A 27900-nucleotide genomic window follows, 5' to 3' on the forward strand; every position below is an offset into this window, starting at 1 on the left:
ATTTTGGTGGAAACTCTTCCCTCCCACACAAAATATCCAAACACAATAAATTGCTGTTGAATGTTTTTTTTTTTTGGTTTTTTTTTTATGTCATTTTAAGTTTGAAGAAACAATTCTCTAAATTGGTAGAGTTGTGAAGTTTATTTTTTACCAAATATAGATATATTATATATAAAGACATATAAGCGAGCTCACTGGCTTGGACTGTGAGGAAAGTGTGTTTGTCATGTGACTGCGTGCATGTTTGTACACACGGGGCCGTGGTTGTGTTCTGTGCTCTGTTTTTCGCCTAGCACAGGATTTTTCATTATCCAACGCTTGTACAGTAACCGTTCCCATGGATTATAAATATGTTGCATAAGGTCCCACCTATTTTGAAAAAATGTTGAGAATGATTTCCGAGGCCAATACACACCCAATCTGCCTTCCAGTGTGTTTTATTTAGTTTGAGGTCCCGTCCCTCCTCTCCACCTGCTCCCTGCTCCACCACCTGTCTCCCCCCCCCACCCAACATTGTAAGGAAATCTGCAGCATTGAATACTGATGGACAGAATTGTACTATGGGTTGTTTTTTTTTGTTGTTTTTTTTTGTTTGTTTTTTTTTGTCAGTGATTTTTTTTTCTTTCTTTTTGTACTGTGCGTTTTAAAAGATTTAAATGGATAAACTTGTCTTGTACATATATAAAAAAAACACAAGTACTGTAGTCCCCGTTTGTTCGATGGCTTTCTCCTCTTCCTTCTCAAATCTTTGCAGACTTGTTAGCTTTTTTTTCCTCTTTTTTTTTTTTTTGTCTCTTTTTTTTTTATTTTTATTTTGTAAAAATATATAAATATTAAGTAAATAAACATGAAAAAGACATTTTCATCATTTTGGATGTGAATGTCTTTGAAGAAACTGTATTTCTCGTGGCTCGTGAATGCAGCAGCATCTCTTCTTCCAGCGGGGTTGGCGGTGACTCCCAGTGTTTGCGTTTTGATTCATCTGACGGTTTGATCATCCCACACTTGATATCGGCTCAACGTTTCTTCTTTTAAGTGTTGGGGTACAACTGAAACAATGTGATTTGGAGGTCTGACTTGTAGAGCAGACTTTAGGACAATCGGCAGCACCGAATCACACCCCAAAACACAGATCTTCTCCAGACGCTTTGTTTTTTGAATTAATATGCATGTTTGCATCCTAATAACCTTTTCGATGTAATTTTTGTTTGTTTGATAGATAGCTCGCTGAACAGGGAAGATTAGGTAAATATATAGGATGTTGCTGAAATACTGCACAAAGAATTCACATTCGTGTTAAACGTTGTTACTCGTGAAGGTTTACTTTATTTAAATATATTTATTTATTCAAAAGGAAACATTTTACTTATAAAAAAAATCCAGGTAAGTCCGATAAATAAAACCACTATAGTAGAAATAATATTTACTACTTTAGCGAAAGAAAAAACGGGGGACATTTTTCGTGCAACACCGTTGCTAGGTAACGGCAGTCCGCTTGTTACAAAACGTCCCTTAAACGTGCCGCGATAGAAAAGAGTACGAGTTAATAATACGGTGTTGAATGACTCCCGTTAGATCCTGCATTCATAACTTTAGCTGATTAAACGCGTAGAAGTATTATCAGCAGTTTAATCGACGGCAACGCATTTTTTTTTTTTTTTTTTTTGCTTTGCAAGTGCAATTATAACCTGCCGTCACCACTTTTGCTGTTTAAAATGTATTCGGGGTTCGAGTAAAACGCACCTCTTCACAGCGAGTGCGTTCATTGTCCCGAGAGGTTAAGAGGTCTTTTTAAAAAAAAAATGACAGACCGGTTTCCTATTTCCTGCTGAGCGTCCGACAGCGCGCTGACTTCGGCGGCGTGTTATTTCTATTCTTTACGGTAGCGCGTCATTACGACAACATCGCGCCACCCGGAAGCATCCAGAACATTTTACGACATTGTTGACAACTGTTGCTGCTCGTCGTCGGTTGTCCAAAACTGCTGCTGATGGTAATATCTCGAGTTATGGTGGTAGTTTTCGACCAAAGCTTGTTACTTTTTTTTCTTTCTTTTTTTTAATTGTGCTTTAAAATGAGTGTTTTTGATTTATTTCGCGGGTTTTTCGGAGTTCCCGGAGGACACTACCGCGGCCGGAGGTGAGTTTTTAAAACGGCGTCGGAGAGAGACGGAGTACGCAGCTGAGCAGAAGAGTTAGTTAGGTAATGAAACGTCTCCATCAAGGACGAGATTAGTGTATTTCTGCCAGGAAAACCACAGGGGTCCCTTTATTTTTTTTTTTTTTTTTTTTTTTTACCTAGCACGGCTGATGTTTTATTTAGACTCGGTGACCTGGAAAGCAACAACACCGAGTGAGTCCTTTTTAAAGGTCCACCACGCTGGGCTTCCTGCTGCGTCTTTTATGCTCAAAACTTGAAGCTTCACAGCTGATTGTCTGTCAAAGTGTCTTTGAAGTGATGCGTTGTCTAACGGCAACACTGCGTAACTTTTCACTCGCCTTTTGTCCACTCTTATCAGGGACCCCTTCTTTGATGCCATGACTCACGATGACGATGACGATGATGATGAGGACGGTGATGAAGATGATGGCTTCCGCTATGACGGCTTCAGGGGGGACCAGCAGCAGGACCCCTTTGACGGTGCCTGGAGGTTCGGTTTCAGCTTCGGCCCGGACGGGATGAGAATCCAGGAGCCTCCGGGTTTCGGCCACGTCTTCAGGGAGATGGAGGAGATCTTCTCCCAGCTGGGCCGCTGGGACGGACCGCCGGAGTCCCGACGCCACGGTAATCGTGTTCCTCCGACTCCTGTGCAGTTTAGCGTGATCTGTTTTACCTCCATTCTGCTGCAGCTCTGGACTCGGGTCTACCGTCTCATTTGGGTTTCAGGTGTTCCCAGCACCGTGCCGCCGCCACCTCAGGACAGAGCAGAGAGAGGTGGAGGCACATCCAGTGGGAACCCCCTGAGAGACTTCATGCTGAAAGCCGCTCGAGGTGACACTCGAGGGCCTTCCAGAGAGCCACGAAGTGACAGCTGGCCTTCGGATGAGTCACCAGAAGATCCCGGCCCGCCGTTTCATTTTTCAAAGGCAAAAAAAAACCCAACATATTTTCTTCTCCTGTTCCCAATTTGATTCTGTTTCAACATAAATTGTTTTGGTTACGTGTGAACTTTAAAGTTTCTTCTTGTGCCCCACTAGTTTAATGATATGTGGAGACAGGGGCCTCACAAGAGTCCCAAGGCGGAGCGCAAAGAAGACCAAGGTCAGTGATGTTCTCCATCTATCAGTAACAGAAACTCGGTGTTTGATTTTTTTATTTTTTTTTTCCTTTGGCCTCATCTCTGTCTAATTTTCTATGTTCACCGACATCTTTCCAAGATCTGGACTCGGCAGTGTCATCTGGTGGCCTGGATCAGATTCTGACGCCACCTGCTGGTCAGGCACCGAGCCAGCCCTGGACCCGGTCGTTCTTTCACTCGGTCATTGTCACCAAGGTGGTGAAACCTGACGGGGTGAGTTACACACAGAGTTCAAAGACAATTTAAACAGCCCAGCGAGGTCTGAAGAGTGGAGCAGGGAAGAGGTGACACTTCCAGGGTCTCTGTGGATCTTTTAACACCAAGTGTCTTACGCAATATAAGTGTATAAAATAGCTGCTGTTTAAAAGTTTTAGTTGTGAATTAATATTGTATTTTTTTTCCTCCTGTTTTCTTGGTACCCGTGTGTCAGACTGTCGAGGAGCGGCGGACAGTCAGAGACGGCCAAGGCAACGAGGAAACTACGGTGACTCGCTCAGGTGGTTCCGGGATGGTGGACGGACCAGATCATCAAACTGCACCTGTGCTAGGTAGGTAGGTAGGTAGGTAGTTCCTTTATTAATCCCCGAGGGGACTTTTTTTTTTTTTTCGCTACAGCAGCATACAGGAAGCAATAAGATAATAATAGAATAATAAAAAGGTCAGCTCATCTCCTCTCTGTGTTTCTAAACTGTCACCCGACAAAGAAATGAGAGTGTTTTTTTTTAACATGTGCAGCATCTTCTTCCGTCATGGATCTATATATTTTTATTTTTTTCATTGCAGGTGAAACACATCGCTTCTCAGACATGCGGGACGACAACTCGTTATTCTCCAGGTTCTTTGGAGGCTTTAAATAACGTGAAGCGAAGTGATCTCTCCGGACCGGCGAACCCGTAGCCTCTGTTCCCTGAAAACAAGTGTTTGTGTCCATCTGTGAGGACACGGGACAAGCCCATATGTGGACAGACAAGTGCATGATCTTGATTTGCCAAATTGAATGCGTTGGATTGAAAGACCGGCTTGTTGAGGATGAAACTGCGATTTCAAACTGACCGAAGACAAACGGAGACTCATCAGACGCGAAAAAGCTCCATGTTTTATTTTTCTCTCGTCCCGTAGACAAGCCTGTATGAATGTGTGAGGGAGGAATCGGATAAAGACTCTTAATATATCGACGTAGTTGTTTGACTCTTGTTTTTTGGGCTTAGTCAGTGCACACTCGGGAGTTTTCAAACAAAACGACTTCATGATACTTCAGTTGACACTGTTGATGGTCTCGCTGTAGCATCGTCACTGTCTGTAAAATACTGGATATTTATTTTATCAACTTTGAGTTAATTCTCTGCTTTTAAGAACCAGAATTGCTGCAGGGGTTGTTTTTCCAGAAACAAAAAGTATTAAAGGATTCAACTTCATACTACCGAGTTGTGTTTTCAGTATGTAGACTTTTGGTATTTCAAGTCAAAACTGCCTTGATAAACAAGCCTGTGTAGTAAATATGTCTGTATTAGCTTTGTTGGGATATTTGTGTCTTTTCTCCTCCTGTAGCTTTGTTTCATTAGCGTCTTTCTGGATATGGAAGGCAAAGTACATTTAAATAAGGGGAGATGAAGTGTGGACGCTCAGAGATGGACACCAGAGCTGTGAAGGATTGGTGGTTAGTTTGTGCTGAAAAAAAAATACAGTAAATACTTTGGTGTGTGCAGAACAAACAGAGCGACACTGAAAATTTAGAAAGGCATTCACTTTTAATATGTTCTAATCCTGATGATAATTTTCAATCAAACATTTCTTGGCCTTATTTTTTTTTTTTTACATCTGTCTGCAATCCACCCATCTTCTTCTCTCCCATATTTACACCGTTTCTTCTTCTCTGCTCTTCCCCAAAAATGTCTATTTAAAAAAAAAGGCCTCCAGAAAATGAACAAGTCTTGAGTTTTCAGTGAATTATTTTTTATTAAGATTAAAGGTTCTTTTTAATATGTGAAGTATCGAAAGAAAAGTGCACCGTTTTTGATGGCACGTTCCCTGAAGAGGACTCCTGCTGCTGCTACTACAACAAGTACAGTGCATCCGGAAAGTATTCACAGCGCTTCACTTTTTCCACATTTTGTTGTGTTACAGCTTTATTCCAAAATGGATTAGATTCATTTTTTTCCTCAAAATTCTACACACAATAGCCCATAATGACAAAGTGAAAAAAGTTTGCAAATCTATTAAAAATAAGGAATGAAAATATAACGTACATAAGTATTCACAGCCTTTGCTCAATACTTTGTTGAAGCACCTTTGGCTTCAATTACAGCCTCAAGTCTTTTTGAGTATGATGCTACAAGCTTGACACCTATTTTTGGGCAGTTTCTCCCATTTTTCTTTGTAGGACCTCTCAAGCTCCATCAGGTTGGATGGGGAGCGTCGGTGCACAGCCATTTTCAGATCTCTCCAGAGATGTTCAATCAGGTTCAAGTCTGGGCTCTGGCTGGGCCTCTCAAAGACATTCACAGAGTTGTCCCGAAGCCATTCCTTTGTTATCTTGGCTGTGTGCTTCGGGTCGTTGTCCTGTTGGAAGATGAACCTTCTCCCCAGTCTGAGGTCCAGAGCGCTCTGGAGAAGGTTTTCATCAACGATGTCTCTGTACATTGCTGCATTCATCTTTCCCTCCATCCTGACTAGTCTCCCAGTTCCTGTCGCTGAAAAACATCCCCACAGCATGATGCTGCCACCACCATGCTTCACTGTAGGGATGGTGTTGGCCAGGTGATGAGTGGTGCCTGGTTTCCTCCAAACATGACGCTTGGCATTCAGGCCAAAGAGTTCAATCTCTGTTTCATCAGGCCAGAGCTGAAGCTCTGTCAGAGTGACCATCGGGTTCTTGGTCACCTCCCTGACTCAGGCCCTTCTCCCCCGATCGCTCAGTTTGGCCGGGCGGCCGACTCTAGGAAGAGTCCTGGTGGTTCCAAACTTCTTCCATTTACGGATGATGGAGGCCACTGTGCTCATTGGGACCTTCAATGCTGCAGAACTTTTTCTGTACCCTTCCCCAGATCTGTGACTCGATACAATCCTGTCTCGGAGGTCTACAGACAATTCTTTGGACTTCATGGCTTGGTTTGTGCTCTGACATGCACTGTCCACTGTGGGACCTTATATAGACGGTGTGTGTCTTCCCAAATCATGTCCAATCAAATGAATTTACCAGGTGAACTCCAATCAAGTTGTAGAAACATCTCAAGGATGATCAGTGGAAACAGGATGCACCTGAGCTCAATTTTGAGTGTGTTGGCAAACTGTGAATACTTATGTACATGTGATTTTTTTTCTTTTTGTTTTCTATTTTTAATAGATTTGCAAAAATATCACCAATTTTCTTTTTCACTTTACCATTATGGGCTATTTTGTGTGTAGAATTTTGAGGAAAGAAATGAATTTAATCCATTTTGGAATAAGGCTGTAACATAACAAAATGTGGGAAAAGTGAAGCGCTGTGAATACTTTCCAGATGCACTGTAAAATCAACCTATCAGGCTGTTATTTACCCTGTTATTTATTATTTTGATTAGGTGGAAGTAAAAAAAAAAAAAAATTCTGTTTTTGCTGGGGTTGTTCAAACCTCACTGGCCTGGAGACTTATTCTATTTTTTAAAAAAATTAAAATTTAAAAAAAAAAAGATTCTCCTGAGTGCCATTTTGACCCTACAGTTGGGGAACTGTTACTGACTGAATTTGAGGATGTTTTTTTTTTATGTGGAAGTTTCAAATCGTATCTTAGGGCTGAAGAAGTTAACAGGAGAGGCCACAGTGTAAAATTCAGCTAAATTAATAGCATTTAAAAGAGATGGAAAGCAAGTTATATCTCTCTGCCTTGCTGACAGAGCTTTTTTTTATTTGTATTTTTTTAGCTTTTTCTATTTGACGTGGATATCCGAACGAAGGTCTAGTTGCCTATTTTTGACAACCTCTGGATGTGACGTCACAGACACTAATATCTGTTTGTCTGTCTGCACTTATGTACATGTCTGTGCTTCAGGAGCTTAGAAAATTATTTCATTTCGTTCAAGGGAGGTCTTTATATGACCGCGAAAGATGGTCAGAATGATGAAGAAAATAAAATGTCATCCATGGAGGATTTGAAGCCACCGGAATATAAACTCAAGATATTGTTCAGCTTCCTTCATTCACATCCTTCATCTTCACAAGGCGGCTGTGTATTATTTTCTAAACCTCACTGCACACGTTTTCAGACCACAGAACAAAAGACAAAACACCTGCTGTGAGATTATTCCATCACGCCGCACTTTGCTTTTCTATCACAACACGATCCGTTCTATTCATTTTACAGTAAATGTCACAAGTGCAAACACAGCAGAAAATGAAAATGTATTGAAATATTATTTTTTTTGTGCAAATGAATACCTCGCGGGAGAGACTTTCTCTTGTTTTAGGGAGAAGAAAGTTCAGCCGCGGTGTGACGTCACGAGTGAAATCCTGTTTATTAAGTGTGGAAAGGGATCAAACCAATCAAACAAGAGGAGCAATCAGAGCTGAGTCCACTCAGCTGGGATCGTAAAAGAACCACCTGCGTGAGCCGGCATCGAGCTCCTCCGTGGTTTGGACCTGGCGTGCTGTGTTTTTTTTTTTTTTTTTTTTTTTTTTTAGAGTAAAGACACTGAACTCCTGCCTTCAGACGCACGCGAACCAACAACCGCCTCGGCTCGGCTGGTGCTGTAAAAGTGTGGTGTGACGTCAGGCATTAAAAGGGCAAACTGCTCCGGTGAGAGCAAACGTGCAAAAGTGAGTGCCGCGTGGGTGAGAGCCACCTGATGAAAGTGTCTCCTCGTCAGCTCTGAAGAGTGCAGAAGGAAAGCCCTGCGATGGAGAGGCTGCTGAACAAGTGTCGGATCAGAAGCCAGCTGTTCAGGGAGTGCATGGCTGAATGCCTCGGAGTCTACGTCCTGATTGTAAGTGTCTTTTTTTTTTTTTTTTTTTCCATTTTTTAATGTTTTTAAAATTCACGAGGCTGCCAAACAAAAAGTTTCCTCCAAATTCTCACTCGCTCAGGTTTCCTACGTGCTGATTCTGCTGTTCCGGAGCAGCAAGGAGCCTCCTCGCAATAGATAACTTTCTGTAGGACTTTGGCCCGGCAGAGTGGCAAGAGAGTGTGACAGGGACGTGGAGGGGAGGATAAAGTACCAACAGAGTGGTGCACGAGTTCTTTTATCAGTGATTTTGGTTGGAAAACCAGGCGATGTTCCTTTTGAGCAGAGTGTGGTTGTTTTTTTTCTCTGGAATTACTATCTCTCCAGGGCAATGAAAGTTTACAGCACGAAGCATAAAACGAGTTCCTCAAAGTCCATAAAAAAAAAAAAGAAAAAAGGAGATGATTACTCCAAGGCAATATTGTGTTGTTTATGACGTGTCAGGAAATCTGTGGTCTGAACTGTACGATGAAAATATAAACACCAAAGGTTGTTTTTGTTGTTGTTGCTTTCTGCACGTTAAATGGATTTCATCAGTGAAATAGACTGTACAGTGTCTCTTTTGCACTATTCTGATACACCTCTTTTATCTCGCGTAATTGCAGCTGTTTGGATGTGGCACCGTTGCCCAGGTGACCACAAGTCGAGAGAAGAAGGGCCAGTACCTGTCAATCAATCTGGGTTTTGCTCTGGGAGTAACATTTGGGGTCTATGTGTCTCGTGGAGTTTCAGGTAAGAGACTGTACAGAGTTATTGGAGGGAATGGTTAAACCTTATGTTCCACTTAATGAAGTGATAAGTGTCCCCTCCTCACCCCCAGGATTACTGTCGTCACTGATTCCTCTTTTGAAGCTTAACACCTTAAAGGAGAACTCCACTTATTTACACATCATAGTCTGTCTACAGGTCATTGGGAGTATTACTTCGCATGTGAAAATACAATTTCAGTCCGTGTTGCTGAGGGCTACGAGTTATATAAACTCTGCCAAATTACAATTCGATATACTTTACGATATGGCATTAAAAACAGCCGAATGGGAGCAAAATATTGGTGGTTGAGCTGTTTTGTGGGTAAATTAGGCATCATGTTTTGTCACGGAGAAAGAATCATTGGTACAAAAATGACATGCATCAGCTCTAGTTTATTTATTTATTTATTTTTATTTTTTTGAGGACCAGTGCTCAGGATTGTGGTGCCACTAATCTGTGCAGAACTGTTGCTCTCCGTATGTAGTGAAGTGAAGCCTTTTCATCCATGGCAACCAACTGAAAGCTTTCTTTTTTTCATACAACTATTTATGTAACTGTAAAGTTTGTTCAATTTAAGATTATAATACAAAAGTAAACTGTCTCCTGCTCTCGCAAAGAAGTCATACCCCCTCAGCCTTTTCTGGGCCCTTTTCCACACACGATGATTTTTTTTTTTCTGCAGAGAAAGAACATTGCCTGTATAATGGTAATAATAATATCACCTTTATTTGTTGTGCAGGAAGCATTTAAAACTTCCTGACAGTACATTATACCTGAATGCAAAGGGTATTAATAATGATTTTATATAACGATTATGAGACAAAATAAATGTGAAATGTGTCATTTCAGACCTGAACAACTGATTTGTTATATATTATTATTATTATTTTTTAAGGAGCTCATCTGAACCCTGCTGTGTCTCTGAGCTTGTGTGTTTTGGGAAGACATCCATGGATGAAACTACCTTTCTACATCTTCTTCCAAGTGCTTGGAGCCTTTCTGGCTGCAGCCACGGTTGGTCTGCAGTACTACGGTGAGCCTTTAGCAGCGATCTCTGCACTTCACACTCTCCGAGTACTTGAATACTTTGCAGTCCATTCATTCCCTGGGAACTATCTCACTTGTTGACTGACGCATATTTGGTGCTCCAGTAAGTGTATCTGGCAGGAGGATGGTGTATGTGGAATAGACCCAAAGTAAAGTACAGTGTCGTATGTCACCCCGTGTTAACAGTGTGGCTCCAGAGGTTTGACTTTTACGGTTTGATTGATGGTTTTTTTGTTTTGTTTTGTTTTTTTACAACATTGGAGCTTCATGTCAACTGATGATGCCTATTCGATGATATGTTTGCAGACGCCATCCGGGCATATGGTGCAGGTGAGCTGACAGTGACGGGTCCTACAGCCACAGCAGGAATATTCTCCACATATCCAGCCCACTACCTCAGTGCGTGGGGAGGTGTGGTGGACCAGGTCAGACAGGCTCGCCGTTCTTTCTTTCTTTTTCTTTTTTATCATGCAATGACCTGACATCATCGTCATAAACATCAAGGTGGAAGATAAGCCTGTTAATCGTTCAACAATATCACCAAGAATCAGTCAGGCTGTTTTTAATTATATAGAGATATGTATATGTCAAGCTCATCGAACTTTATGCCACAACTAAATATTGAGACACGTTTTATTTACATGCTGATATTGTTGAGGGCATTTCTTCTAATTTGGATTTACCACTTTGTCTACCATTTGGAAACAGAACAGACTCTCGCTGCAGTAGATATTGCCTTCATTTTCATCGAGGTACATAAGTACTGAAAAAAAAAAAAAAAAAAAGGTTCTACTCCACCAGGAGATGATGGGGTTTTTCTTTTCTTCAGTCCAGTAAACTCGCCCTGCATTTATCTCGCTACTTCCATGTTATCCAGGTGATAGGTACAGCTGCACTGCTGCTGTGTGTCCTGGCTCTGGGGGACCAGAAGAACAGCCCCGTCCCTGATGGTCTTCAGCCTGTCCTGGTGGGAGCAGCGGTGATGGTTATTGGCGTCTCAATGGGTTCGAACAGCGGATACGCCCTCAACCCGGCCCGGGATTTTGGACCTCGATTGTTCACGTACATCGCCGGCTGGGGAGCGAATGTTTTCAAGTTAGTACTTTTACTCGGGATGGCTTTTTTTTTGTTTTGTCTGGATAATCTTAAACCCGTTACTATTTCCCACTTTATTTGTATGAATTACTGAAATGTAAGTTTTTGTTTTTGTGAACTGTTACAGTGCTGGAAATTGCTGGTGGTGGGTGCCCATAGTGGCTCCCTGTGTTGGGGCGCTGCTGGGAACACTGATCTATGAGCTGATGGTTGAAGTCCACCATCCTCCCGACGCCACTGAGGGCCGGCCGGCGGCGCCGGAGCCGGAGCCGGAGCTCAGGGAACCAGAAGGTGAAAAATCCACTTAGTGGTAAAATGAAGCCATGTTAAAGAAGAAGAAAACTGTCTGTATACGGTAAAGGATATTTAAGATGATGCTGTCTGTGACTGTTTATTTTAGAACAAGTAGATTCTGATTGCTAAAATCTGTTTTTGTGGCATAATTAGACATGCAAGGACAACTAAATCTAACTTCCACCATTTTGGTAAACCATTCTTGGATGGATTGCTTTAAAAAATGATGTTAATTGTTGGCTGAATCAGCGAGTTAGCCAATGACATTTTGTAACTTCCACTGAAAGGATAAGAAAAACATTTTGTACGGATGTTCATTTACAGATGTTGGCATTCTAACAAACTTAACTACTGCAAGATATCACATAAACATTACATTGGCTGATCGTCGCGATGTTAGCGTTTAGCTCAAATCATGCCTCAGCAACAAAACAAAAAAAAAACCCACTGCTCTGAATGGAAGTCTAAACTCTGCAGATGAACCGAGTCAGTCGTCTCTTTTACACATTTATTTTGAAACGGCACAAAAGTGTATGGCATTTCAGCAAGCAGACCACAACCATGGAAAAGAAAATGACATGAGATGTCCACTATTGAGCTATATAAATATGATATGACATATATATATATATATATATATATATATATATATTTAAAAAAGATACAAACAACAAAAAATTCCACTCGTAGGCCTCCATCACGTGACCATGAAGGCTGTTTTTGAAACGTACAAAAAGAAATGTGAGGACAGCAAGCACGGGTTTCTGTCGATTTAAAAAAAAAAAGAGAAAGAACCGTCTCCAAGAGATAAACATTTGTTTTCATACACATTAAGACAACACAGCCCCCACAATCTCCCTCTGCTTTGTAATTACAAGGTATAGCTAACTCTGGGGGACGGGGGGAGGATTCTTTTTTTTCCTTTTAAACTTCAAATTGTTTTGGGGGAAAAAAAAAAAAAAAAAGGGGAACAGTACAAGTACAAATACTATACGTATTCACATTATCATAGCAAGTTACTAAAACCAGAACGCTTTCTTTTTAGTGTAATTGTATGTATTTACATGGCAAAACTCATACACATATACTACTGGCAGGAAGCCTGACCTCTCTTCTTCTAGCTTAACGATTAACAACATCACACATTATTCACACTACACAGGTTACGGGCCTCCAGCAACCTCGCCTCCTACTCAAAAGCCTTCTCGTGTCGTAAATCGCACCACGTCCAGTAAGATTTGACGCAACCGACTCGCACAAATACCAACAGCAGTAACGCGTTTTCGTATAAATAAATATTATAGCAACATAAAAAAAAAATCTGTGTCAAAATTCCCCCCAAACGCTCCCCTTCATGCTTCACGATGTCCTGGATTGAGATCAGTTTTCAATGCCCTCCGGAGGTGTTAAAAGAGCTGGACTTTGAGGCGTGTGAGTTATCACGAACAATGTGGATCTAGGATATCAGCACGACAGCTGTCGGGGGTACAGCGGGAGGTGTTTGTATTTATGTGCGCAGGGCTGGGTATGGTTCAATGTTTTTTTTTTTTGGTACCATTTCAATACCTTGAAATCCATTTTGGCAAAAAGAGAATTACTTTCACGATAGTTTTCATGCAGTTTATAGGGGGAAGAGGGGAACCCAGGTTTTATCCTGTAGCTACAATTTACAGATGGCCCCTAAAACCAAGCTACCGCTAGACCGTTGGTTCCCAACTGGTGGGTCCCAATCCAAAAGTGGGTCGTGGGGCCGTTTTGAGTTGAGTCGACTCTACAGGGAAAAAAAAAAAAAAAAAAAGTTTTATTTTGAAGTCTACTGAATTTTTGCTGCTGCGCTTATTTTAGGGATATACGTTTACCAAAACACAGAGTGCGCGCCTCAGCTGTTTGCTATCAGCGTCGTCGTGACGACAACCAAAATTTTCACATCGGTAGTTAGCTCTAATCTTTGTAGACGGGGTGATAGGATGAGATAAACGTATTCCTATTTCATTGGGTTTTTATACCTGCAGTTGCACTTATTTGGGTTTTTCTGTGTGTGTGTGTGTGTGTGTGTGTGTGTATGACAGCACATGAAGGCATTGTGTATTATTGCACTATTGGCACAAAAATCTGGGTCGCGAATCTAAAATAAAGGACAAATGTGGGTCCTGACTCTGGATCAGTGGAGACCCAATTTACCAACGCCCCCCTAAAACACCTCTCGTAAGCTAAAGGTAGATGCTAGTGTGTCCGTCGCCAAAATTCACTTTCGAAATGGTGAAATGAGGCGCTCTGATGTAAGCTTTACCAAAGTTGGCGCAGATTTCTCCTCTACATGGGCGGGCCGTCGACTTGGGAGGCTGTGTGTGGTAAACGCCGTGGCTCGCGGATTTCCTCCCGTGATAACGTAGCAAAAGATATGCATTTTAAAGCGGGAACATTAGTGTTGTCGTAGCCTCGGTGTGGAAGTTTGGTACGAGAATGACGAGCGTTTCTTCCCAACTAAACGCGACCAAAAGCAAGTTGGTGCCCTAACAGTTTTGAGGTCCGGGTATCCAGCCCTGTGAATGTGTTAACATTTAAGAAACAGGCAGGTAGCTGCAGTCAGTGCGGAGTGAGAGTGGTTGAAAATGGAAGGACCAAGTGTTGTAGACACAGTACGGCTGATATATAAATGCTTTACTCTGGGAACTGTTCCACACTAGAGTCTATCACAGGTGAGTTCAGTTAAGTGACGTAATCAAACATGCAATTACAATCGCACAGAAGAGGTGCCATAGAGAGTAAAACTGTTTGCGGTGGCTTTTAAAAAAAAAAAAACCAAAAAAAACCCCAACTGCGCAGGGGCAGCTCCGTTTCATCGACATTCATATTCTACAGCCGCGACCCTCGACGACTCCTTGTAGATGATCCGTCGGGTCTCGGAACCGCCCCCTCCTCTACTGGGGCTTGTCCGTCTTGTGCGCGGTGAGGAAGGCCATACCGTGGGTCCTGAAGTGGGTGTTGAGGTCCGAGGCCTTGTCGAAACGCCGGCCGCACACCTTGCAGCTCAGATTGCCGTCGCCGTCCTCGCCCAGCGTCTGCGGGGAGGAGGCGGGGGAGCCGTCCGGGGAGCCGTGAGCGCGGGGGGTGCCGCGGTCGGCGTCGCCCTGGTTGTCCCGCACTCGGTGAGTGATGAACCGGTGCCTGCTGAGGGAGCCGGCTGACGCGAAGCACACGCCGCACTGCAGGCACTGGAAGGAGGCGGTGTCGCCCCGGTGCTGGGGGATGTGGCGCTGAAACTCCGCCCCGTCCTCGGTGGAGAAGCCGCAGGGGACGCAGCGGAAGACGTTGTCTTCCTCCTCCAACTCGTTGGGTCCCAACGACGTCGACGCAACGGCTCCCCTGGTTCTCTTTGCCGGACCGACGCCCTCCTCTGTGGCGTTTTCTTCCTCGTCTCCTGCCCTGCCGACGGGAGGGCCAACTTCACCGTCTTGTTCTGAGGAGCTGCCCGGTCCCTCTCCGCCTGTGGCTGCACGCTTCCTGGTCATGGGGGGACCCTGAGGACAGGGGAGGACGGAGAGAGGCTGAACGGCTGAATTTATACCATCGCAAATTACGACCGGCAAGTAGCATCCGGCAAATTCAAACTTATTTAGTACGCAAAAGAACTTTTGAAATAAACGTGCGCTACGCAGTACGGGAACGCTGCGGGACGACAACTCCTGGTGTGGTCTCGACTCACCTGTCCATCTGTAGTTCTGTGATGGAGCCGAATATGTTTGTCCAGCAGGAAGCGACTGCCAAAGGTGCGTTTGCCTTCTGTGCAATATCTGAAAAATAATTCCAGAGGATTGAAGTCACTTCACCCATCAGACGACTTACTCGTCAAGTGATTCTTAAATAAAAATGAATTTTTTTTTTGTTTGTTTGTTTTTTGTTGTATTATTTGTTATAATACAAATTCTTTTTAGCAAAAAAATTAAAAAGACAAAAACAGTATAAACTAAAACAGGTCTATCACGAAAGCTCGCGTGACTCACTGGCAATGGAAGACTCGTTTGTTTCCCTCGTGAATGACGCGCTCGTGACGTCTCAGGCTGGAGGACGTGCTGAACGTTCCTCCACAGATACGACAGGGGAACTTTTCAAGTTGGCAGCAGTAGACGAGTAGACGCCCGGGGGGGAGAGAGGGGAGGGTGGTAGAAAAGATAACACATTAAATCTCGGCTCTCTTCGAATCAGGGTGGATCTTTTTCTGCTTTAAATCAGCCATCAATCTTCGTTTCCTCCCCGAAGGCAATAACCTGATTCGGTACGATCCGATGTAAAAAAGACCCACCTTGCCGTGCTCGATCTTCACGTGACTCTGATAGTCGTCGTTGTCGGTGAAGGTGGTCTGGCACTGAGGGCAGGTCCACTCGGTCGGGGCGCTCGGATGGCCGCTGCCGCCCGCGTTGGCCGCGTGACTCCCCGGCGCTTCGTAGTCCTCGTCGGCGTCGTCGTCTTCCTCCTCCTCCTCCTCCTCTTCCTCCTCCTCCTGTTCCCGCCCCCAGTCCTCTCCGTCGGAGTTGTCGGGTTTTCCAGACGGTTTTGACTTGAGGCCGGAAGGGCCGGACGTGTTGGCCGGGGCCGCGGGCGGGTTCGAGGCGTCGGACTGAGACTCCTGTTTGGCCGACGGGCCTCTGTGAGCCGTCTGAGAGGCACAACAAGTGGATTCGTTAACCGTTGAAAATAATAGTCACTCCACGTTGCGCAGGAGAACGAGCTCGCAGCTGCGCTTTGATTTAATTTAATAAAATGGCATTATTTTGACGGCACGAGCGCTAACGTGCTGCTTTTCAACAGGCTCGTTACAATACTAAGAGATTGTACTTGGTACCGAGCTTAGGACGAGGTCACCGGACGGGAACCTCGCAAAGGCCGATCCAAGAATTGCCGCGTGCCTTCGTTGACACCTAATTCGCCGTAGACGGCAACGAATGGGCAACACGTAAAGGCAAAACACCCGTCGCATGACACCGTATCTATTGCACTTAATTCATCCAGAAACACACCTTGATGTGCTCCATCATGGAACCTTTCTGGGCGTAGAGCTTGGTGCAGTCGGGGCACTTGAACACGTGCACTTTTTGCTTGGCTAAATGCGTGTCAAAGTGCATGTACAGCAAGGGCTTTTGGGTGAAAACCGTATCACACATCACACACTTGTAGATCATTCTGCAGAGGAAGGGGGAAGGGGGGGGAAAGAAAGAAGAACGAATTTAGATGTCGTGGATCTATTTACAAAAATATGACCCAAATTTTCCGACGTGTTCTGAGGATATTTGTCTCCGCGTGGGCTGAAAATGTTCCCTCGAGCGTACTTGGCCTGTCCCCCGGTGAGCGTCGGATGCTGGGTGCTGATGTGGCTCTGGGCGCTGGGGGAAGACTTGAAGGCCATGGGGCAGCTGGGGCACTTGTGGAAGACCTCGCAGTGAGCAGTCTGAATGTGGGACTTGATGGAGTTCAGCCCCCCGAACACGACCTGGCAGCTCGAGCACCTTGACGAAGCAAAACGGGACAAATTACAACTCCACAACCGAAAACGGGATTACGTTTTTTTTTTTTTTTCTTTTTAACTGTACACCGCCTCCCCTGCATGCCGAATGCATGACGGCTACCTCGCTGGACCGCCCGGCGAAGAGACACTCGCTTTTGTCTGTTATGAAAGTCTCTCGACTTCCTGCGCTGTGAAACTGAAGCCCGGACATTAGCGGGGGCAGTTTTCTTGAGACCTTTCGGCAACAATTCCCCGTAGCAGTCACGTGACGCGTTAACATTCTGGATAGAGTCTCCGCACCTGTAACCGATGCGCCGGGCGAAGTGCAGACAGGCCTCCTCCAGGTGGGTCTGGAAGCTGGCCTGCCGCGCGATCCCGCCGCACTCGGGGCAGACATGAGGCGCCCTGTGTTTGTGGATCCTCTGGTGGGCGGACACGGCGCACGAGTTGGGGAGCATCATGGGAGGCGAGCACTGCGTACATGTCTGAAAGAGGAAAATCAACGATCGGCAGCTGTTCGTGACGGCGCGCGCCGGTCGCGGCGCACGCGCCCCGTACTCGTCCTCGACACTCACCGAGTTGGGAGCGGCTCTGATCTGCTGGAAATGGGTGACCAGCTCGGCCTTGCCGGAGAATTGCGTTTGGCACTCTGGGCATTTGAAGTTGTTGTACTGCAGCCCCTCGGCCTTCTTGCAGGGCAGAGGCATCAGCGCTTGGGGGCCCTGGGGAGCGCGGCGGACGGGTCGGGGCTGAGACGCCGCCGGGGACGAGGCGTCCTTCATCGGGCTGGAGTTGGCCGAGGCGGCGGCGGCGCCCCCCGTGGTGGTCGAGGGAGAGGAGACTGGAGGAGAGGAGGACGAAGAGGAGAGCAGGCCTGGTCAGCCGAAGGTGGAAAACAGAATGGGGCGCGTTCGATGAAGACGAGTCGCGAATTGTTCTCCAGACTGATCTAGTTTTGTGGTCGTTATGGCGTCGAGTAATCGACACAAAATGAAATCGACAACAATTCTGATAATTGAGTCTTGTTCTTATTTTTATTATTTGCTTCTTTTTGTTTTTGTTACTTTTTTTCACCGTTTTTTTTTGGACATTTTACAGGCCAAACAATTAATTTATTTGTTGATTGACCAAAAAGTATTTCTTTGCAAATTTGATATATTTAATTGTTGGCCAATTATAAAAAGAAAAAGCCAAATATCCTGTTTCCGACCTTTCAAAATGTGAGGCTTTTGTGCTTTTCTCCACCTTATCTAAATTCAAATTGAAGATAGTTTGAGCTTTTGGACTTTCATTTGGAGAAACAATTCATTTTAAAAACCGATAATTGACGAAATGATAATCAAAATAATCGTCAGCTGCACCTCTACTTACCCCCAATAGGTGTTATGTCCTGCTGTCCAATCATCTGCTCCACAGTGACCGGCCTCATGACGAGGTGTGAGCACTGCATGACCAGCCCACGCTCCTTATGTTCCCTGGCGTGCAGCAGCAGGCTGCACTTATTGAAGAAGGCCAGCCTTTTAGCACAGTGGTTGCAGGTCACCTCGATGCGGAGGGATCGCCGGTCGTAGTGTCGTGCCAGGCTGCGCTCCAGGGCGAACGCGTCCCCGCATTCCAGGCAGCGGTATCCTGTGGCCGGGAGCGGAAGACCCCACTCGGGCGGCGGCGGAGCCGAGAGGTCAGGCTTGTAGCTCGGCAAAAGGTTCTTGCTGTTGAGGATTTTGTTGAAAGCCTCCACCAGGCTGGACTGACTCCGGGAGATGACGGCTCCTGTGCTGTTGACGATGGAGGCGGGCTTGTTTGGCTGCAGGCCGCCGCCGCCTCCGTTGGCCGTTTTGTTGGTGGCTGTGCGAACGCTGATCCCGCCAGCGGCGACCGAGAACTTTGGGGAGGAAGTGACGGCGGGGGTTGCCGGCAGCGCAGCGGATTTAGTGATGCTGACGGCAGTGGCAGAAACCTTCGCCTTGTCGGATGCAGCCATTTTATTTTGGACCTTTGTGGCTGCGGCGAGCATGACGCTGCTGGCTGCGAGGGTGGACACGGGCAGGGCGTTGAGAGCACTTACTTTCTGGGAAGTTGTTGTCATGTGACCGGTGGACGCGTCGAGTTTTTGGGCCTTGTTTCCAATGACCTTACGTTCCCCGGTTTGACCTTTAGGGTCCAAACCTTTCCCTGCAGCACCGCCTTTAGGTGCTACCCTTGTGACAGTTCTGGTGATTCCACCGGTGGAGGTTTTAATGGTTTTTATTCGGACTTTGAGGGGACGGGATGGAGCTCCGGAAGCAGCGGGTGCAGCGACGCCTGCTTCCCCTCCGTCGGCGGACGGAGGTTTGGACTTGCCGTCACCCACCTCCGTATTTTCCTCACCTGTTCTCGCATTTTCTCCCTTGTCAGCTTTGCCATCAGCGACCCTGTCGATCCCATTCCCCACCTCCATCTCTTCCTCCTCCTCTTTAGGCTCCCGCAGTTCAGAGGGAGGTGGGGTCGAGGCCACTGCAGGGCTGGAGCACCTCTTAGCTGAGACTTGAGCTGTCGATTTTGGCATCTCTGGTTCAGGACTCTCTGGCGAGTCTCTCTCCTCGATGACGTGTTCCGGATGTCTGTCCTCCACCTGGGGACTCTCTGTAGATCCGAGCTGGGGGGTTGACGAAGTCAGAGACGCCCCTGAAGGAGTGTCCCCAGGTTTAGGCTGAGACGCAGTCGAGGATGTGGGCTGCGCCGAGACGGAGTCGGACTTGTAACGTCGGCTCAGCTGAGTGCAGGTCGGAGAGTCTGGGTTCTCCTGGATCACCAGCGGACTCCCCAAATCGGGGTCGGAGTCGTCCTCCTCCATCTGCTGGTGTTGAAATCCAACGGGGCCACCTTTGGGAGCTCCGTTGAAAGGCTGAGATGAGTGCAGTGGGTGCGACGAGGGCGCAGAGGGTGGAGTCGAAAGCAGAGGCTTGGAAGGTGGAAAAAAAGGCGAGGTTAGTCCGACGGGGCCGGCGGCGGCCAGAGGAGACGACTCGGCCGACAGAGAGGAAGACGAAGGTAACGAAGCTTTGACCCCGTCTGCCCTCTCCTGTCCCGTATCCTGCTGCTGCTGGTGTTGCTGCTGTAAAAGCTGCATCTTCCTGGCCCGACCCACCGGATCTCCAGATCCCTGGGCCACAAGCGGTTTAAGTCTGTTGAAAATGTTGCCCCCTTGCTTGTGAGACTTGGCCGTGCTGGCACCTACTGCTTCTGAAGACACTTTCGGGGTGTTCATGGACCACGGCGCACCGTTTGACTGAACCTGACTCAGGGGAAGCGGCGTGGAAACGCCAGAGGCCCCGAAACCGTTGTGGTTGAGAGCCTCGGATTCAGCAATCCCCGGAGCGCACGCGCCGAGCCTCGGCCCCACATCCACCCCGGCGATCACATCGATGGGGTCCTGGTCTGCGTCCCCCTCCCCTCCATCTGCGGCCTCCAGACGGACTTTATTCTTCACGATGACACTCACGATCGAGGTGTCCGCCTGGGGGTCCGAGGGGCTCGGGGCTCTCAGGGACGACCCGACGCCCACCACGCCATCGGGCTTTCCCAGGGGTGCGCCCGTGGCTCCGTGGGGCCCCTCGGCCTCATCCGGGGCGGACTGGATGGCCTCTTTGGCATCGATGTCAGGAATGTCAAATGCCGCCAACAGGTCATCAAAATCTGGGGTCTTCATGTCCCCCATACCGGGATTAACTCCTGCAAAAACATGAAAGGACATGGTGGTAGAAAGCAACAAAATACAAAGAGCATGAATCTGACTGTGCTGTTGCCTGTAAACATTTGCTCCTGCCTTACATGCAAAAATGTAAAAGGCCCTTAATATGTTTATATTCTCCAGGTAAAGTCAGCGTGTACATGTCTCCCAGCGTGTTATCAGGGAAGCCAGACAGTCCAGCTATAAGGGATCCAGAGTTAGCACTTAGCCAGCTAGCGCGCTAGCGACGGCGTTTGTGCAGCTCTCCTCTCCCCCCCCAAAAACAAAACCCCCACACACACACACAAAAAAAAAACACCACCTTTTCCTTGGAAACGGGTTCACCACTAATTCACTATGAATGGAAAACACCGCCGCGGCCGCGCTTGTTAAAGCGCATGCTAGTCTCTGCAGCGGTGACCACGTACGACAAGCCGAGAGGGCGTTTCGTTGCAGCGACCTCGGTTATTTATTTTGGAGCTAACGATGTTCCTTCCCCCCGACCGAGGCTGGCGAGCCAAGACACAGAGATGGGGGAGAGATGAGGGGGGGGGGGAGAGAGAGGTGGGGAGAGACAGGTCTTTTTTTTTTTTTTAGCTTACTAGCTTAGCGCTCGCCATTAAGAAAAAGAAGAAGAAAAAAAAAAAAAGCATCCGGCGCTGTTTGCTGAGGTTTTTTTTTTTTTTGACAGCAGTAAACAACCCGGTGCTCGCAGGATCGACGACATCACAGAAAACTGTAGCCGAGATGTGGATTTTTTTTTTTTTTAAATTTTTTTACTTTAATATTTCCACGTATTTTGATTTGTTTACCTGGATATGCGATTCCCGACTATCCTTAGCTCGTTTTTCAGCTGAAAAAAAAAAAATTGCTAACGCTTCCCGTCACGTGACCGCAGACCATCCTATCAGAGCGCTGGGAAGAGAGAGAGAGAAAAAAATTAAAAAAAAAATGCACGGACGGACGGAGGGATGCTGCAGACGACACGTACGGGATTTTTATTTTTATTTTTTTAATTTTTTTTATATATTTCTACTGGGAATGATATAAAACATTAAAAGAGCGTCCGGGACGAGTTTTTTTTTGGACATCGGGTAAAGCCGGTGTGAAGTCGGGACGGTGGACTGTGAAGAGAGCTCGTGGTCAACGATGAGGCTCCGGGAGCAGCAAAATAAACGCACCGAAAAGGGCCAAATATTTACATATAGCTTTTATTGCAAAAAAAAAAAACATAAAGACATGGCAGGAGTGGGGCTTTTCTTCTGGCGGGTCAATTACCATTAATCATACCATTGGAAAGAAATGTAGGGTGAATTTGAGAATAGACTTTTGTATTGCATTTTTTTTTATATATATAATTTATGTTTCTGGGCAAATTATGCAGTCCAAAAAAATACACTTAATAGACATTTGCTACTGTAGTTTTTTTTTTTTTAATTTTCTTCAGCAGTGGTGCCTTTGAGTGTCTTGACGGAGAGGGGTTGTATCAAATGCAAGAGTGCTGTCATGCAGGGCAGTGCATCAGCAATCTTTTCATATAGTATTAAAGAAATCCTGCATTTGTCTGTAATTGTTCATTTCTCTCTAGCTATGCTCCTCATTTCTTCTTCTCTTCGTCCTTTTTTCCGTCCGGCTTGTTTCCTGTCTGGGAGGCCAGGGAGCCCATGGCGTTGCGGATGGCCTCGTTGTTTGGGTCGACACCGGGCAGGTTCTCCAAGACGCTCTGGAGGAACTCCGGGTCCTGCATCACGTCGTAGTCATCTTCTTCCTATTGAATTGCAATGAAAAAGACAAAATCGGTTGTGATCGGGTCGGTCTTCATTATATACACTATATGAACGATATCGGCACCAGTTTGTCACATTTGACACCCCGAAGTGTTCCTGCCTGTCTTCTCTAACACCGTTAAGAAAAGTATTTTGTCCCACTTTTCATTTCAACATTTTCTTCAAGCATCACGAGACCCCACTGGCTAATTTAACAATACCAATGCTGTGGTTGTCACTTTTAATTATTTCTCCTTTGTTAGCAAGAAATCATGTTTTTTTCCCCCATCAGTTTGGTATAGCGGGTGGCTGTAAATACCCGTGAGCTTTAGCAGGGGTTGCTATGGAGAAGAAGCTGGTGTGAATGAACACATTCAAAAGACAAGTATTCATTCAAAAACAATAATGGAAGCTCCTACAGAGGTTTCGAGTAGATCACCTGTATAAAAATTGTCTATGACACGCTAACTAGCTATCTTCAGGCTACAACTTTTCATTGTTTCCTCGTTGGCGCTCTCCTACTTCGTCATATCGTTCGACAATCTGATTGGTCGAAGTTGATGTTGATCAAATCAGCTGCCAAGTATTTTTTGAAAGTGTCTGACCTTTTCCAAACGGTGTCTGATGACGACTTCTCAGATGGTTGTGTAACAAACAATCTGGCACATCAGCTTAGGCTGTACGTTGACTTTTTAATATGACGGCTGCGTGATATTTTCTAATTAAGATGTTCATCCTTTATACTGATCATTTTACTGGGAGCATCGTTCCCATCCAGACCTTTAAAGGGCTCCGACTGTCAGTCAGCTCAAGCTGTCGATGCAGAAATAAGTCAGAATAACTCCTCACTTTACAACACTAGGCAGAGAAAAGCCTGTCGATTTCTCATTCAGTTCTTTTGGTCTGCAGCTCCATCTAAAACATTATACGACGACTCACCTTGGCTGATTCTGCCGTGTCCATGGGGGCCCCCGTTTCCATTTCACCATACTCTGTTCACAGAGAGGACAATACTTATTAATCAGAAAAACACAACAGTGACTTCGAATAATAGCACGAGAATATATTTGCGCGACAATCAAATGAAAACTCACCTCCTCCAGCAAGAGACATCTGCATGGCGTAGGCTATCTGCTCCTCCTCAGTCATGCTGCTGAAGTCAGGAAGCACTGCTGCGCCGCTCTCAGGCTGAGATACCGACATCTTCAATAAGGCTTCCTCTGATTCTGAGATAAAAGACCCCAAAAAAATAAATAAATAATTGACCAAATCCTAACAAACTGTCATGGTGTTGTCTCAAGTGAATTGAACTATTTGTCAAGTGCTCAGTTACCGTCGGCGCTGGGTGTGGGCACGCCTGCCTCCGCAGCAGAAGCAGCAGCAGCTCGGCGGGCCTCTTCCTCCTGCCTCTGTCGCTGCTCCTCCATTGAGACACGCAGGGCCTGAAGCAGAGTACGGAGACAGCACAGTGAGAAACAAAGGCAGAGAGCATCTCTGCTTTTACATCTGACGAGTTAGATTCGTTTATTCTGGCAAAGCCACTCACCAAGTACTTGAGAACTGACTAAATTCACCCAAATGTATGCATGTATGGGGCGAAGCAGCATAATGCATACTGGACACAAGGACGAGAGGTAAAAATACAAAAGGAAATTTAAGGGATAGCCTTTTAAGTTCGCATGCAGAAAAATGGTTCGTCTAAAACATCCACGACAGCCTCACGTGTTCCAGGAAGAAACAGCATGAATAATATGTCCAATTAATTATTTAATTTTCATACACACAAATGAACTACTCCATTGGAAAACTGAGAGAAGAAAGGCTGTCTTTTGCATTCTTCGGCTGTTTCAAGGAAGCCCAGTGCTTCATCATGATCTTTATCAAGGCCTCTCTTGGCAGCAATGAGATCTAATCTATAAAAGTAATGCATTGCTTTATTCCCATTTTATTCCCACCGCAATAAAACTGTAAAATAGCTCATCCCTGGCCAAATCCATCCTACATCATTAGCACCGTTGCACTGTTGTTTAATGTAATATTATTAAATTTGTATCTATATATAATGTGCATTATATATTATATATTTTGACTAAATCCATCCATCTATCTATCTTCAATACTCTGCTGTGCAGTATCATACTGGTTTCCTACGAGTATATCAGTAGTTTCTAACCTCAGACTGAGGCCACATCTACGCTAATGCATAACTTTTACAACATTAATGCCTTACGTGTGCACCACTAAGGCATTTTTGAACTCTTAAAACTGGGTTTTCAGGGGGGTCAAAGACACCTTTTTGGTGCCATAATAACAAACACGCATTTTTACCTGAAAAGACAAGTGGACTTTCTCTATAAAATGGAACTCATAATGTCTTTGTATGTTATCCAACACCCGGCACGTCTATATATTGCTTACCAGGGCCAGCTCTGGATCAGCACTGGGATCCACACCAAACTCGAAGTCGCTGGCACCGAGACCCATCATAGAACCTCCTTCACCGGCCAGGATGGGAGAGGACAGCAGCGCATCAGCCAGACTGGGCCCTGGAGGGACTGTGACCAAGTGGGAGCCCGTCCCCTCTTTCCCGTTCAGGGTGTTTATAAATGCAGTCAGCTTTTCTGTGTTCAACTCCTGGATAAAAAGTTTGAGACAGATGGCAAAGGCAACTGAAGATTCTACTTGTATATAGGGATGTTTGTTTGTTTGTTTATTTAGATCCCCGTTAAGCTTTGCATCACAGCAGCTATTATTCCTGGGGGGTCCTTATAGTTGACCCGGTGGCAATACAAAATACACTCACATAACACATTGATGCACATGTCTGAATAAAATAGTAATGGTTCTATATATTGAGCCGACAGTCTTGGATTTTTGATAAAAGAAAAACAATCGTCAGTAGCATGTCTAGTTAAATAAGTGTGTATCTGCACTAAAAAAAAAAAAAATAGATATGCAAACAAAAAAAACAACCTTAGAAATGTATCAGATTTTTGTTTACTCTGCATTTTAGCAGTACAGCGGATAATAAACCAAAAATTCCTCACCTCTTCTCCAAAGTTGATAATATCCACATTCACTTTCTCTTTTTTCAAGCGCTTTGCCATCTTGACGAGCTGTAGAATCAGCAGGTCGGGACGAAAGCAAGAAAATATAGAAAAAGACGTGAAAGTTTAAAGCCATCGCACGTTCTCGGTTGTAAAACAATATTTCTTTCATTGGGACAACGTGATAAAAGACTTCAAACGTACATCTTTTTCATTATCCTCCACGGGACTCCCAACAAAGGCAATGATCCTCATCTTGTGGTTCTTTCCTTGTCTGTGCTTCAGGGCCAGCTACACAGGAGAGACACTCGAATTATTGGAAACCAAAACCTCTCAATTTTACCAGCCACTCTTCTTTTTAAATTTATTTTCGCGTGGTGTCTGAAACGGCAGGTTTACACACATGAGCCACTCTGATGCCGGTGCAGAAGCAGATCTTTCCTTTGGGCTGGACAGCGTGGAGTTTGGACAGGATGCGGCCAGTGTCTGGAGTCAGTGTGGTGAGGACCTCACAGTTACTGCAGGAACACACACAAAACAGTTAAGACAACCACGGTACAACACACGACCCGGGCCCCGAGGAAGACTTTATCAACTTTGTTTGATTGTTTGTTTGTTTGTTTGTTTGTTTTTAACAACAGTAGAAAGGCTCACTTCGCCATGGTGATGAGGCCCACGTTGTTTTCCGGATTGCTGCGCGTCTTTGAGTGGCAGACGATGTTGACGGCATCCTGCTGAGCCTGTAGCCTGGTTGGTAGGAAGTCTCCGTTCCTCATGTATTCACTGTTGTCCACACTGAGAGGGGGGAGAAAAAAAACAAAAAACATCAAGTTTAATTTGGCACTGAAACGTCAACTTAGCTCACCGGCTAGTTTCGCGTTTACGTGTTCTCATATCTGGACAGGCCTCGGAAGTAGTTTCCATTAGCGAGACATCCGAGCTCCTCTTCGCGGTCAGCTCTCTGCGGAAATGTCCCGTCTTCACCGGGGAAGGAGCTGGCCACGTTAAACAGCGTTTCCAAGATATATAAATATATTAAAAAATCTTTTTAAATAAATCACCATCAACTAGCACGGCTGAGCTAACGTTAGCGAGTGATGACATCAAATCCGTCCGCGGTAAAAAAAAAAAAAAAAACACAAATAAAAGACTAAAATAATCGGTGTTGTCAGTTCATAACTTGGGAGAGAACCGACTAAATTACAAGCGGTGATCGTTAACATTGAGGTCGCATCTGTTACAGGTGAACAAATACTTTTTATTAAAACATCAAATCTGAGCCAACTTCGGCTGCGATGACTCAGCCAGTCGACACTCGGTTAGCCGGCTAACCCGTCATCGGTCGATTAATCGGCCTCCCGGACCGCAACACGTCCTCCGTGTTCGGGTTTGCGAGCGACCCCGTCGAGCGGTGAACGACCGCGTCTTTGTTTGAACCGCTAATAGATGAACGAGTAAATAAAAAAGATATCCGTAGAGCTCTTACCAGACCATTGTACTTTCGAGCCCCATTTTGGAAACTTCTTGTTGCTTTCCGTCGTGATCCTACAAGCTGCCACGCTATTGGATAAAAAAAAAATACTGAGCAACGCGAGATGTGATTGGCCAAGGCTTCGTCAGCAGCAGTTTATTGACAGCGTACAATAGCGTCAAATATTTAATCGATATAATTATTAATTTATGGTCCACTTACTAGCAGTTCCCCCTGAACCTCCCTGTAGTTTATTTTTTAAATCATATTTATAGTCTTTATCTTATGTGGCTTTGCCTAAAAAAAAGGTGTTAATGCTATTACTCCATTGTCATCGAGATGGTTCTGAAGATAAAGAATATATTGAAGAGTACATGATCAAAAATATTTTAAAAGGAAACCTTACTAGGTGTTTTCTGGAGAATTTAACTACTTTTCCCAGGTTTAAAACTTCCTGAGGTATCATTGCCAAAGCCCAGAATAAAATATAATTAAAGTAATGTTTATTGATCTGCAATATTGCAAAGGTGTAAAACACCAAGAAATAAAAGGAAAGCTACCTTATTATAAAAACACAAAAAAGGCCAGGCAAGTTCTTTCTTGTCAACAATATGTATCATCATATCACATGACAATATAGAGGCATAAAAAGATAAAAAGACAATTTGTGTAATGCAATATAATCAAACAAAAGCAGCATGTCTATTTTTTTTCTTTAATAACTTAAGGTTCAAGAGTACAAAACATGACATCCCGAAAAGAGAAAGAGATAGAAAATGTGTAAATCCATATTGTGTGAAAAGGCTTTGTATCGATTCTGGAATACAGGTGTGTACACGTTTATTATACACAATTCAAAGGCAAGTTAAGACAAAAGACAGAGAGAAAATACAGGATGATTTCAAAGTTATCATAAGAATAATAATAGATTTTTACTCTTCAAG

The 27900-nt window shown here is 45.0% G+C and overlaps 4 protein-coding genes and 1 non-coding gene across 12 annotated transcripts; 2 read left to right on the plus strand and 3 right to left on the minus strand.

The window, feature by feature from the left end:
• The first annotated feature begins 1931 nt into the window (after window positions 1–1931).
• Window positions 1932–4713, plus strand: hax1 (HCLS1 associated protein X-1). Of its 4 annotated transcripts, none has more exons than XM_069693684.1 (7): window positions 1932–2139; window positions 2519–2784; window positions 2887–3086; window positions 3198–3261; window positions 3378–3511; window positions 3729–3850; window positions 4082–4713. In XM_069693684.1, the coding sequence occupies exons 1-7, from the start codon at window positions 2075–2077 to the stop codon at window positions 4083–4085; spliced, it is 855 nt and encodes a 284-aa protein (XP_069549785.1). In that variant the 5' UTR covers window positions 1932–2074; the 3' UTR covers window positions 4086–4713. The 4 variants fall into 4 exon arrangements, with proteins under 4 accessions (XP_069549785.1, XP_069549775.1, XP_069549803.1 ...); XM_069693674.1 differs by having other exon boundaries at window positions 1934–2139; window positions 3729–3846; XM_069693702.1 differs by having other exon boundaries at window positions 1972–1993; window positions 3729–3846.
• A 3447-nt stretch (window positions 4714–8160) lies between these two features.
• On the plus strand, window positions 8161–11485 carry aqp10b (aquaporin 10b). Its single transcript, XM_069693751.1, has 6 exons — window positions 8161–8256; window positions 8880–9006; window positions 9920–10057; window positions 10378–10496; window positions 10949–11166; window positions 11294–11485. Exons 1-6 carry the CDS (start codon window positions 8170–8172, stop codon window positions 11472–11474), a joined length of 870 nt encoding a protein of 289 aa, XP_069549852.1. The 5' UTR covers window positions 8161–8169; the 3' UTR covers window positions 11475–11485.
• Window positions 11486–11954: 469 nt separating this feature from the next.
• On the minus strand, window positions 11955–21579 carry znf687b (zinc finger protein 687b). Of its 4 annotated transcripts, none has more exons than XM_069693737.1 (10): window positions 21485–21579; window positions 18335–20674; window positions 17539–17804; window positions 17264–17448; window positions 16788–16964; window positions 16479–16641; window positions 15764–16117; window positions 15465–15565; window positions 15167–15254; window positions 11955–14981 (listed from the first exon to the last, which is right to left on the minus strand). In XM_069693737.1, exons 2-10 carry the CDS (start codon window positions 20658–20660, stop codon window positions 14382–14384), a joined length of 4260 nt encoding a protein of 1419 aa, XP_069549838.1. In that variant the 5' UTR covers window positions 20661–20674; window positions 21485–21579; the 3' UTR covers window positions 11955–14381. The 4 variants fall into 4 exon arrangements, with proteins under 4 accessions (XP_069549838.1, XP_069549832.1, XP_069549823.1 ...); XM_069693731.1 differs by lacking the exon at window positions 21485–21579 and adding an exon at window positions 20995–21200; XM_069693722.1 differs by lacking the exon at window positions 21485–21579 and adding an exon at window positions 20774–20945.
• Window positions 16289–16423, minus strand: LOC138621971 (small nucleolar RNA SNORA13). Its single transcript, XR_011310981.1, has one exon. It is a non-coding gene; the product is annotated as a small nucleolar RNA SNORA13 (small nucleolar RNA).
• A 287-nt stretch (window positions 21580–21866) lies between the features above and the next one.
• On the minus strand, window positions 21867–27042 carry psmd4a (proteasome 26S subunit ubiquitin receptor, non-ATPase 4a). Of its 2 annotated transcripts, none has more exons than XM_069693786.1 (10): window positions 26972–27042; window positions 26140–26280; window positions 25889–26003; window positions 25690–25776; window positions 25486–25554; window positions 24857–25072; window positions 23772–23880; window positions 23533–23664; window positions 23378–23430; window positions 21867–22440 (listed from the first exon to the last, which is right to left on the minus strand). In XM_069693786.1, the coding sequence occupies exons 1-10, from the start codon at window positions 26995–26997 to the stop codon at window positions 22270–22272; spliced, it is 1119 nt and encodes a 372-aa protein (XP_069549887.1). In that variant the 5' UTR covers window positions 26998–27042; the 3' UTR covers window positions 21867–22269. The 2 variants fall into 2 exon arrangements, with proteins under 2 accessions (XP_069549887.1, XP_069549893.1); XM_069693792.1 differs by lacking the exon at window positions 26972–27042 and adding an exon at window positions 26392–26500.
• Between the last annotated feature and the right edge of the window lie 858 nt (window positions 27043–27900).

This window comes from Brachyistius frenatus, unplaced genomic scaffold, assembly GCF_029030835.1.
Source record: "Brachyistius frenatus isolate BFR_SWC_R1_liver_20210118 unplaced genomic scaffold, ASM2903083v1 Contig_2, whole genome shotgun sequence".
In the NCBI taxonomy this organism is placed as follows: domain Eukaryota; kingdom Metazoa; phylum Chordata; class Actinopteri; family Embiotocidae; genus Brachyistius; species Brachyistius frenatus.